Genomic DNA, 12958 nt, shown 5'->3' with positions numbered 1-12958 from the left:
TTCCGTCGGTCGGGGTATTTATATGATACCCAGCGACATGAATCTTAGAATTAAGACCGGCGTGGTGGGTTACAACAACAAGATTTTGATATCCGGCGAGGATCTTACCATTGGGATTAATCGAAAGGTTAACGAATCACATAAATCCGTGACGCCGGTCCATACCGATATCCATCCTGATCATCCTGATAAACACACTATCGTGAAACATGTGGATACCGTGGATACCGCGGATAAACACATTACCGGAGCTACCGGCGGTGGCGATGTTGGCGCTACCGATGCTACCGGAAGTAGTACACATGAGGATGAGAAGATTGCTCTGATTCTATCTTTTACCGCGGCATTTAGCATATGGTATGCTTTCCGATAGCAAGAGGACATTATAGACACACATAACACTATAATTTATAAGGCACGACAGATGAGGGTGGGTAGGGACCCATGGGGAGGGGAGGGGGCCCGGGGGACACGGCGGGGGTTGGGGGGTTGGGGCGGATCCGGACATTCGTAGGTGCTAACGGATTTTATAGACTCTTCTATCGTTGATTTGACGTGGATGGCCTATAATTTGACGTGGAATGGTAAAGTGCCAACGGGGTCTGTCCTAACATCCGCCTTTTCCTATCTCTGTTTTCACTAACAAATCCAAAATTGCAAAGTCACTTTCAGAAGCCTTATTGGTTACTGGTACAATTGATGACGTCTCCTTTATTATCTGACTGGGGCTCCAGTACTTTCCTCCAGGCAGTTGATCCTTACATTGACGCTCTAAGATGATGAGAATTGCATGGCAAATAATATCAAGGGCTTGCTGTGTTAGAATATCCAATTCATCATCACCTGTATCCTCAAATAGCTTGATAAATAATTCATCTTTGTTGTGCACAATAATACCATCCTCTTGGAAAATATGACTGCCAGATAGAAGTGATGAACAATTGTTGCAGAGTGCAGATAGTTTGACTTTAAGTTGTAACAGGTATGGATTTATTTCGAGGATACTTTCACAAGACTCTATTAATCGCCACAATGGACCAGTCAATAATTTATCAATAATGCCAAGTTAAGAAACAACTTATTTGATACGTCTTCATTTACAGCTTTCAGTAAATTATTAGGATCAGGCCATGATGAAAGAAAAGATACGACTGCATCACGATGGTAATATAATGCAGCAGCGTTATAAAACAATATGTAAAAACGATTTCCAATAAATGGTACAAAGTAAGATTTCTGATTGCGACCAGCTAAAAACGAGTTAAAATACGATGCTACTCCACATTCGTCACTTCCACGCACATGAAAAGCTTTACAAGCTGTACGCACTAATCTAGAAGCAGAAGATTCTTTTGCACTATTGAAGGCAAATACTGTTTCATAGTCATCACAGAGGACCATTCTCTCAAATGAATGCAGAACTTTATCTGCCTCTGAGGCAAAATTTGCCAGAAGATGTAATTTGCAAAAGAAATTTCCCATATCGGTCATGTCCGTTTTTTGTGTTTCGCTTAAATAATTCCAGTTTTCTACAACATTTGGTAATAATTTTTCCCTTAAAGATTTCAGTTGTGAGTTAAATAAAGGATTAATAGGGCCAAGATCCGACATTGTAGATTTGATTGATGTGACAAGCCGGGAAAAATTTGCATCCTTGTCACATTCTTTCAGAATGTCACACATGTCATCAATTGTGTCAGTAAAATTTTTCATTACTGTTGCCGCATCGCCACCTGCAACTTCTGATAATCCAAATGTTAAAGTTTTTCCTTTCGATGTTGTAATCTGAAAATTTTGATAATGTTTATGGTATTTTGATGTACCATCTCCATGTAAACAATTACCAAACGCCTCCTTGTCATTATCAATCATTGCTTCTGCAACCTGTAATTGTGCTAAAATTAATGCTTCTTGCATTAAATGACTTTTTAAACCTTGTGAAGGCAACCTGTCAACCCTTTTTTTTGCAAGTTTTTCAAGTACAACCTTGATCACATCATTTACCTTTCCCATGCTGACATTCAAGGAAAGTAATTCCATAACAACTTCTCTTATTTCGTCTGAATAACGTCCACCTTCAAATGTTACAATTTCATTGTCGTTTAATAACGAAACGAGCATTTGCAAATCACGATTTTCTTCAGTAAGTTGCTTCATGTTTGTACAGAGTTTGTCATAATCACTTTTTAAACACTTCATATCATTCACTTCTTTGTGGTCAATCAATTTTTTCTGGTTTTCAATTTTTAACAACAAACTGTGCGTCTTTCTTTTCAGTTTTGCTTTCTCATTCCGCAGATCATCAACTATAGTTTCACTGTTTTCTAATTTATCATTGAGTCTGTTCAAGTTTACTTTCATGTCATCCAACTCAACACTTTTATTCTCAGTACCAGATATCAATTAAGCTATTTCTGATTCCATTTTATTAATTTTATCATCTCTGTTTTTAATTTTCTTTGATAAATTTCTCAATTTATCTGCCCTCGCTTTGCTATTATCTTTAAATTTCAATTCCACATTTCTAAGTTTTTCCTCTACTTCAAGATAATTGTTCTTTATACGACGATATTCTGCTGTCAACTTATTTTCATCCTTCATTGCTACAAATAACTCGTTACTAAGTTACTTAACCTCTTCGACTTGTGTGTTGTATTGAATTTCTAATTCTTGAAAATTTTCGCACTTTCTTTTTAAACTTTTGTTTTCCTCCTTTAATTGTTTCATTTTCTCTTTAAACAAAACTTCATTTCTAGAACTAGCCGCATCAATAGATCGCTGATGTGGGGTAATTTGCACTGGAACACTAAACTCAGCTTCCAACAAAGTTTCTATAGCAGAATTAGCTTTCCTTTTTTTCAGACCATTTACTTTCTCTACTAGTCTTTTAACTTTTGTATATAACGCTTTTTCTGGACATGTTATTTCAACACCAAGTAAAACAAATCCATCACTTACTTCTTTAATGCTTTTTCATTCAATGAAGAAAAAAGATCATAAACTTGTTTATTTTTAATACTCATTTTTAAAGCTGAAAATATATCAAGCGAAACTGCACTAATAATTTTATTGTCTAACATAAGCTGCAAAACTTTCAACCAATGCATATTATTTTTAAAATACCATTCCTACCTAGACTGTGTATTATCTGCCTTTCTAGTTTACGTCAGCAATTATGATATAGCTATACATACTAAACAATGGAATATTTACAAAAATAACATTATATAATCATTATCTCTTCAATTATTATCTAAATCTTGCTTTTTAAAACAGTATAAGCTAGCTATAAAGTAACCTACTCTGACTCTTAGCTAACTTTAGGCCTGGAAAGTTGGAAGAGAGACGTTTTTGTAAAAAAGAATAATGGTAAACAGTAAACAGTTTGCAAGAACTGAGTGGGTAACAAATTGGTATCTGGAATCAACAAATTTCCAAGCCTAATACTTTAAGTGTTTAAAAACCAAATCACACTAGTAGTAAGCAAAATATACCTTTATCTATTAACCACACAGTGGTATGGAATAATTAAACACAACATCACACACTCCATCTTCTGGTCCACTACTTCGGCTAATATATATATAGCTAGGTAGCTAGCTAGCTTTGGTGCTTTAGTTTAGTAGCTGTGTCTAATGTTAACTGGAATATCTAGCACATAGCCATGATTAATAGCCATCATTCCAAGACTATATAATAAAATAAAATAAATAAAAAGTCGAAATTCGTTGTTGCACTGCAGCAAGTTACATAGAACTTTAAGACGGGGGTTCGATATAAACAAAAAATGCTTTTTCTCCAGATTTGTCATGCAGGAAAGTTAGGAATAAGAATAGAAATTGAAAGTATATTTTTAATATAAACTAATTTCAAGTGAGACTACCTGATACGTCATGCACTTTCCTCTGTTTGCGCCAAGTTTACATTTCCCTCGTCGAAATCTGAATACACTGTTGGTCGTTTAAACAAGTCTCATTCAAAAAAACAAATTTAAGGTACTTAACAATCACTATCTGCCCATACACCATCTGTCTTAAGCGAAATAGGTGCCGAATTCGACGATTTAAAATAAGTGCCATCACGCGCAATAACAAAATACGCGTTGCCGTGTGCCAGCTTGTTTTAAGCTGAATTTCCGAACACGGCAAAAAGTCACGTGACTGAACAGCCTACTTAACGTGGCCGATTCGCTTTTTTCTTTATCTGTAGAAGGATTTGTAAGCAAATGAAACAAGTTAAACTATTATAAACTTCGTTTTCATTGTTTGGTTTATTCAATCATCTATATAATAATACGCCAGTTCCGTGTGTCTGTCTGTCACTTTTGCAAAGTGGATTATATTCTTTACAATTTTCTTTAACAAATTCTATAAAACATCGCCTATAAAATTGTTCTGTAATGTACCAAACTTTAACGTTTAAATAGTATTGACGTCAAAGGAAAGTTAATTAAGATTAGTGAAGCCATTACAGTGCTCTTAAAACTTTGAGGCCAAATAACTTGGAAACGAGATGGTGACGTCAATGATTTTTCACCGCGTGGGTAACCAGGGACCACCTGGGACCAGTTTGGGTAAGTTTCCCAAACCTAGGTCCCCAAATCTGTGTCGGAATAGACGGGCTGATGACGTCATCAAAAAACCTTTAAACTCTAATATCTCTGCAACCGTTCGTCAAAAGTACATTATCCTATACATTTTCTTGATCAGCGTTTCAGGATCTATACGAGGAAGGCAACAGGTGTATAAATTTCAAAAAAAAATGTTTTGTGTTTTCACGGGCCTTTGCTGACGTCAGCACAATTTTTAAATCCTTATATCTGCTTTTGCGTTCCTCGAAAACATATCATCCTACACATTATTTTAATCAGCGTTTCAACCTCTACACATTACAATAAAAGAATAAAATAAATCTTTCTAATTTTATTGGGATCTTCACTGCTGCCTTCAGCAAAACATCTAAAACAACCTATTTTTCCATTGCCCATCTGCCTAAGTGGATTTCTCCACGGGCCTTATCGACTAGTCTCTTATAATAATACGGAGAGTGTGTCTGTGTGTCTGTAACAGGCAAAGTTGATATCGTCATTTTCCTTTGATGTTGCCGAAAAAAATCTTTGATGTTGCCGAAAAAAATATGTCTTCTTTGTCGTGAAAAGCCGCGAGTTTTGTGTGGTTTGTTAAATGAAGTTCTAGCACAAAGTAACGGAAATTGTGTTTGCAAAAAAGATGGCTGTCCTTTTTAAGCATTTGTCTTCTCTTGCCTTCAAAATAAATCTTTACAAAAGCATTTAAAAAGGGGCATGGTATATAAATGAAGTATAGAAAAGTTTCTGTAAGGTTTGTTTATGTTTTTTAAAGTTTTGATGATATTATTGATGCGAGACATGTTTGTTAGCTAGCATCAACCACACCAACAACAACTAGCTATGTAGCTAGGAATTTATAAATATGTAGCCATGTTCTTTATACCTAGCTAAGTCTCCAGTTTATATTTAAGTGACCAGCTATTAGCTGCTGTAGCTACCTTATGTTAGCTTCAGTTTTATGTTGCTTTTTACATGTAAGCTAATCTTAGTGGTCTTTGCTAAGAATGTGACTGTAACTTATTTTAATTGACATTTTAAGCTTAAATTAACAAGCCACAACAACTTTTAAAAAAGTATTACATAATATTTAAGAAGAGTTTAAGGACTGTTTTTAAGCAAAAAATGTATTTTTCACAATTTGTGTATGCAAATAATGTATTTTTCACATTTTGTGTAACTAAACTTATATACATCGGTTACATGCAATATGACGAAACGATTTTTATTTAACATGTAGTAATTCTGGTACCTTAAGTGTAGTGATTTTTGTTGTTCTAGATGTTCTGACTAAAATGTTTTTGTTTATGGCATTTTTTCTCAATTAAGAAAAGTTTCAACTTTTTTGAGGGAGTACAACACCGAAAAAACTTGTGTTTTTTTATATTTTGTATAAATTCTTACCGGGCAGGACTCTGTACAACATACCGAAATGACTGATCCCTCTCTATTTATAAATTTGATGCGTTCCAAATCACAGTTTTTTGAAATTTTGGGTAATATTTAATGAGTACAAGATGCAAATACTGATTTTTGTTGAATCAGAAGTATTTCCTACAACCATTCTTTTTTTACACTTTTGTGGAGAAAAAGTGTATGCAATATCATCAGAATAACTGATTTTGTTGCAAACTGTTTTTCTTTTTCACATTTTGGATTGAAATATTGTTATAAAGCAAAATAATTAAATTCTGCAAACTTTGATTTTGTCGTTCACCTCTCATCTTTTATATTTTGATTAAACTTTTGAGGAAAACCATAGGAATTATTTAGAATTTGTATTTTGTGTTGCAAATTTAGTGCAAAAATTTAACTGTTGTGAGGGAGGACCATATGCAATTATATATACTAAAAATAATAATTTGATATTCTACAAGTTGTATTTTTGTATGCACTTAAATGACTGCTTTTTCTGAGTTGAATTTGATGGGTTTCATATCAATTTTGTGGAAGATTTTATGGCTGAAGACAATATAGAACATGCCAATTGAACTGATTTTTGTTCATATTTTGATTTGCTCCTCATAAACCTTTGTGTTTTACATTTATTGTAAACTTTTGTGAGGAAGGACCATATATATATACAATGTTTTCAAAATAATGATTTTTGTTGATTTGAAATTTACTCCTTGCTCATTGCTTTTTCGACATTTCAGGTTAAAATGTTTGGTAAAGTCAGTACGGATCATTAGACAAAAAATTGTTTTGTTAACCGGTTAATTTTTACATTTTGTGCATATCTTTGCGGGAGAGGATGGTATGCAACCGAATAAATGATTTTTCAAAGTTTAACTTATTGTTTTTAGGTGTTTTGTGTTTGTTTAAGTTTGGCTTTTTGATATTGTTCAGGTTGTATTGTTGTATAAGCATTTAGGGAAAAGACAATGTTTAAAATGCGTAAAGAACTTATTTCATAGATCTGCGCTTACTGTTGCAAGCCTTTCTTTTCGACACTTCAGATTAAAATATTGAAGGTTTTCAACATAATCACATAATAAGATGTATACATATTTGAGATATGTGTTATTTCTGACATTATTATTATCGTTGTCGTAACTGTCTGGTTTGTGACTGTCAATGTTGTAACTTTCTACTAACTAGATTTTACACCTTGCACGCCATTGTTTTTCATATTTTGTCTGAAGTTTTGTTGGGAGGATTTCATGCGATTTGACATTTGATATTTTGTGTTAGATTTTAAGAACTTTTTTGTTAAATTATGACTTATATACTTTCTTTTTATGCATTTTTAGATTATTTTTTTTAGTAAAAGGCATGTTCAATATACTGAAATATTTGCTGATGTCATCAAAATTCAAATGACAGAACTGAAATTGTTTTTCTGCCTAAGTGGATTTTTTCACGGGCCTAATCGACTAGTCTATATAATAATACGCCAGTTCTGTCTGTGACTTTTGCAAAGTGGATAAAATTTCTTTGATAAAGTCTATAAAACATCGCCTATAAATTTGTTCTGTAAATTAGCAAACTTTGACGTTAGAGCAATATTGACGTCAAAGGAAAGTATATTAAGATTAGTGAAGCCATTGCATTGCACTTTTAAATTTAAGGCTAAATAACTTGGAAACGGTTGGAAATAACTGACGTCATCTCCTGCGTGGGTAACTAGGGACGACCTGGGACCAATTTGAGTAATTTTCCAAACCTGGGTCCCCAAATACGTTTCGGAATGAACGGGTTTATGACGTCATCAAAAAACCTTTAAACCACAATATTTCCATAACCGTTGGTCAAAAGTACAGGATCCTATACATTTCTTGATCAGCGTTTCAAGAGCTATAACATGAAGGCAACGGGTATACAAATTTCAAAAAAATAATTTTCTGTACTTTTATTAGGGACTTTGCTGATGTCAGCAAAATTTTTAAACTCGTAAATCTCATTAACCATTCATCAAAAGCACGTGATTACATACATTTTCTTGATCAGTGCTTTAAGGTCTACACAATAAAGGCAGCGTAAAAACTAGGTTCTAATTTTTTTTTGCAGATATGGGTTGCTGACGTCATCAAAATTCATATGACACTCATTTTTCATTTTTATCCTGCTTCAGTGGATTTTTTCACGGGTTTTATCGACTAGTCTATGTAATAATACGCCGGTTCCGTGTCTCTGTGACAGGCAAAGTGCAAGTGCTCATTTTCCTTTGATGTTACCGAAATATGCATGTTTAATATGTTAAATTTTATGACGTTACGGCGCGACGTCAATAGCACTACTTTAACGTCAATGTCCTATATTAAATTAATGAAGCCATTACAATGCACTTAAAACTTTGAGGCCAAATAACTTGGAAACGAGGTGGTGACGTCAATGTTTTTTCACCGCGTGGGTAACTAGGGACCACCTAGGACCAATTTGGGTAATTTTCCCAAACCTGGGTCCATGGAATCCGTTTCGGAATGGACGGGTTGATGACGTCATCAAAAAACCTTCAAACCCCAATATCTCTGCAACCGTTTACCCAAAGTACATGATCCTATACATTTTCTTAATCAGTGTTTCAAGATCTATACGATGAAGGCAACAGGTACACAAATTTCTCAAAAAATATTTTGGGTTTTGACGGGTCATTGCTGATGTTGACGGGTCATTGCTGACTTTTAATCCCTGACATCTCCTTAGGCGTTCGTCGAGAACATATGATCCTGTACATTAATTATTGTGACCAGCGTTTCAACCTCTGCACATTACAGACAAAGAATAAACAGATTTCGCGAATTTTCTTATCTGCGCTACACTGCTGCCGTCAGCAAAACATCTAAAGCAACTTTTTTTATTGATTTTTTGCCTAAGTGGATTTCTCCACGGGCTTTATCGACTAATTGTTATTAATAATAAAATAACAGTAAAAATAATAATTAATAATGCTTTGCTCTACCATTCACCTATGATTCACCTGGATTTGAACCAGCATCAAGCATGTTAATAAATACATCCTTCAAAAAGCAAAAATTTTCAGAAAGGTAATTGTTGCAGTTCTACAAGAATTGTACTTTGATATACAATATCTGCAGCATACCGTAAAAAATAACAAATTTTCGCACTAAAATGAGCGAAAAATTTGTAAATCACATTTACAAAACATTTTCTTAAAAGAACAAATCTATATACCACTCACCCTGTTTTATTCGTACACTGTATCTTGATTTTTTATAAAAAAGCAACAACTCTGAATAAAAGTTAGTTTCGGACGGAAGATGTTGCCTAAAGCCGCTTGTACACGATCAAATTTTATATGACATATAATATATGATCATTATAAACCACCTGCTCGTCTCATCATATGGACTGGTATTACACGATCATACATTGTGCATCAAATTTTACTTTCACTTCTTTTTCTTTATCAACATGAGCGACGAGGAACTTGCCGCCACTGCTGTAATAACTGCAGTTGTCTCAAATAAAGAAAAAAAAGAAAGTATTTGGTTAGGCGGAGACAGAGTACACGGTCACAACTCCATCTTTATGAGACTTGGATTACGGTTTCGCGTTTAGAAGAGCAGAAGGACTAAGAATTACTTGCAAATGACGGCAGAAGGTTTTGACGAAATTCTTGCGCTTGTTGAAAAAATTTGTCTGTGTCGATTTTAGATTTTCTTCCTGCAATGTTTTTCTCCTAAATATTTCCTCGCTCTTCTGTATGCTTGTATCATATTTACATAACGCGTTATACGGTCTCGTAATACAATAGGGAATACAATTATGTAGCCTATTTTAAATTTCCTATAATAAATTTATTCGTACGACGACGACTGAGTCCTTTGGGTTCAGCACGGATAATGCACACTTTTTCAGAGAGACAAAGGTCGCATCTTCTCGTTCCACATCTGTACAGGAATGCCCTTGTAGCGATGGTCCATGTCAGGTCAAAAGGAGTAGAAGTGTCCTTTAAATGCCATATAAACTTTCCCTGGTATTTCTTGTGTTTGAAGGACTTTACATGGTTCCTATAACGCGTTTTAAACTCGCCCTCACTGGCACCAAAATAGACAGATGTGCTCGTGTCTTTATATACAACACATTATGTAAGGTTGATCGACAGTTGCATAAGCGATGTTCTTGACCAACTTTACTGTTCATCAGTGTCGAGTTGTGTTGCGTAATGATGTTTTGCTTGTTAGGAGTGCATGAATAACTGAGTTTTAAGGTGCTTGTGTTAAAAATCTTGTGAAGTTGGTGGTTTTTTTTAGAATATGTGTCCAATAGCTGTAACCTGATGAGTGCAGTTGGTGGTTCAAGCCCACCAGCACAAGCCTGGTAACTGGTTTTAATCCTGTAGTGAGAGAAAAGGCAATTGCAAACTCCTCTCACTATCGGACCGATAGCTCAATTGGCAGAGCAGTGGGGCGCGAACCCAATGGTCGCTGGTTCAAATCCCGTTCGGTCCAAGTTTTTACTTTCGCCGATAGAGATCACCTCCACTTCTGAAAATTGTATGACGTATATATGCCTTGTGCTGTATGCTACTACTGTTGTTCTACTACTGTTCCATAAATTGTACTGTTCTACTACTGTCCTATAATATGTATTTTATACCTTTTCGAAGTCCACCTTTACTTTTCTTTTGTCGCAGTTTGATTTTGTGTTTTGCAGTGATATCTTCAGCTAACGAAAATGCACGCACACGAAAGTAAAGTTTAACTTCTGTATTTTTCAACAATTGTACAGTCATTCTGTTAATATCAATTTCTCGTAAATGGGCAACATTGGTATGGTTTCGAAAAGTAAGTTCGGCTTCCATAAATATTCTCTGGCACTCAAATCTAACAACCGTAAGTCCACCCCGACTTTGTGCTTGAATCAACTCTTGATCAGTAGTGTTTTCAGCAATAGTGTTCTCTCAGTTTGGTTTTCATGAAATTTGAAATTAGGGTTATTTTTTGCTTTCTTTAAAAATTTCTTACGACATACCCAGCTCCTTCAATTTCATTATTTGTTATATTTTTTGGTTTAGTTGCCACAGTGTCAGGAGATCTTTTAAAGTGTGCGAGCAATTTGTCAGCTAATTGTGTTGCTAAAAGAGTGCTACTTGGTTTCCCCAAGTCAGGAAAGTAAATATCATGATTACTAGCTTTTTACTGAAAAAACTGGAATAAAATTTCTCAGCTTTTCCTGTTTCACTCAACTCACTGTAGATCTTTCGTACATCTGTGTAAAGTGCTTGTGTTAACCACAAATTTGTAACACTTAATATTTATTCTTCTGAATTCATTGTAGCATGTGTTGTTTGATAAATATTCTTGAGATTCAACAACCAAATCACTTAGAGTTGTGCTGTCTAATTCGATTGGGATATGCTGCTGCTCAGTGGTAACCTTTTCATAGAAACTTGAATGTTTACAAGTGCGACGGCGTGCGAGTCCTCTTTTGCTTTTACAAACTTTATCACAGTCATCACATTTAAAATTACCAGGGGTTAATACCTACAAAAACAAAAAGATATCGTTAATATTATATATTTTTATGTTGATTGTTATTTATTATTGTATATATAGCTAGCTATATTCAGGAATTTAATGTTGTTGTTCCACGTAGAGAAGATTATTATGCGTTGAATATATTATTTATATTACCTGTCCGACATCCACAACATTTTTAGTCAAAAATTCTTCATCTAAAACATTATCGTCCAAAAAGTCTAGCAAGAAATCTAGAGTTTCTCCTGTAACGTAGTCTTCGCTCATCGCCATTTTGAAAGTATTTTGCAAACTCTTTGGTCACGTGATAACAATTCTATTCATGTCAACATGCACGGCGCAACAATCGTAAATAACAATGGAGCGCTAGACCAGGTTTTTCTTCTATAGACTATGGTTTAATTAAGACAATCGCGTAATACAGACAACATATGCTAGCTATGTAGCTATATTATGTGTCCATATCATGCAGTGTGTATATAGTGTGATCTAGCAACTTTGCTTGTTATACATAAGTTTATAGCTTTCCCTTAAAACAATATTGAAAATATGTTGGTGTTCGGGCTGGGTCTTTGTGAAGGGTACACAAGTATGTGTATTTTTTTGAAATATTAAATACCAGGGTATTTTTCTACGTTATCTTTCATATCAACAAGTGAAATAACCCTGGGGACGAGGGTGCGTGTCAATACTGAGTATCTACAGGTAATAAAACTTCTTTAAGACGCAGACTTTGTCATCTCTATAATAATACGCTAAGTGTGTGACAGGCAAAGTTGATATCGCCATTTTCCTTTGAAGTCGCCGAAAAAATTATGTCAATTCTGCTAGCGGGTTTACTTTGTTTACATCACGTGATGAAAACGACTTAATTTGATTTGCTGAGATAAATTTAACGGCTAACTTTCGAAAAATGGTGTCCTCTCGCCACCAAAAAACCCCACAAAGGAACAGTCTTGAAATAAGTAAAATAAGCATATTTAAAAATGCAAAATGCAAAAAAGCATATTTAAAAAAAAAAAGTCCAAGTGAAGAAGTAAAAAAGTGAAGTTGGAAGTGAAAGTTGAGCTACGTGGACCTAGAAGTAAAGTAAATTTAGAAGTAGAAAATAAAGGCCACCAAAAAAAAGCACAGAAGAACGATCCCTTAAGTAAGAAAGTATAAAAGTGAAGTGAGAAGTGGAGCTAAATGTAAAGTAAAGTTAGAAGTAGAAAACAAAGGCTAGAGTTTAAAGTGGATTTGAAATCACAAATAGTAAGAACTTTGATATTTTAGACGTTTGGTTTTTATGTCAGTGGATCAAGCAGACTCGCATTTCAAAAGCCACATTTTTTTATATTTTACCGCGCATGTAGACATACTTGTTTACGTTTTGTTGCATAATTCATGTGCCCTGGCGCGTAACTAATGTATTGTCCTAAAATTCAAA

General features: G+C 34.5%; 1 protein-coding gene across 1 annotated transcript; it reads right to left on the bottom strand.

The window, feature by feature from the left end:
- Nucleotides 1-469: 469 nt before the first annotated feature.
- On the bottom strand, nt 470-4118 carry LOC130630693 (uncharacterized). The gene is made up of 2 exons (XM_057444271.1): nt 3884-4118; nt 470-3689 (listed from the first exon to the last, which is right to left on the bottom strand). The coding sequence occupies exon 2, from the start codon at nt 2359-2361 to the stop codon at nt 1042-1044; it is 1320 nt and encodes a 439-aa protein (XP_057300254.1). The 5' UTR covers nt 2362-3689; nt 3884-4118; the 3' UTR covers nt 470-1041.
- Nucleotides 4119-12958: the final 8840 nt, after the last annotated feature.

The sequence above is a fragment of the Hydractinia symbiolongicarpus genome, chromosome 2 (assembly GCF_029227915.1).
Source record: "Hydractinia symbiolongicarpus strain clone_291-10 chromosome 2, HSymV2.1, whole genome shotgun sequence".
Classification (NCBI taxonomy): Eukaryota; Metazoa; Cnidaria; class Hydrozoa; order Anthoathecata; family Hydractiniidae; genus Hydractinia; species Hydractinia symbiolongicarpus.
This window is presented reverse-complemented; position numbering and strand designations above follow the sequence as displayed.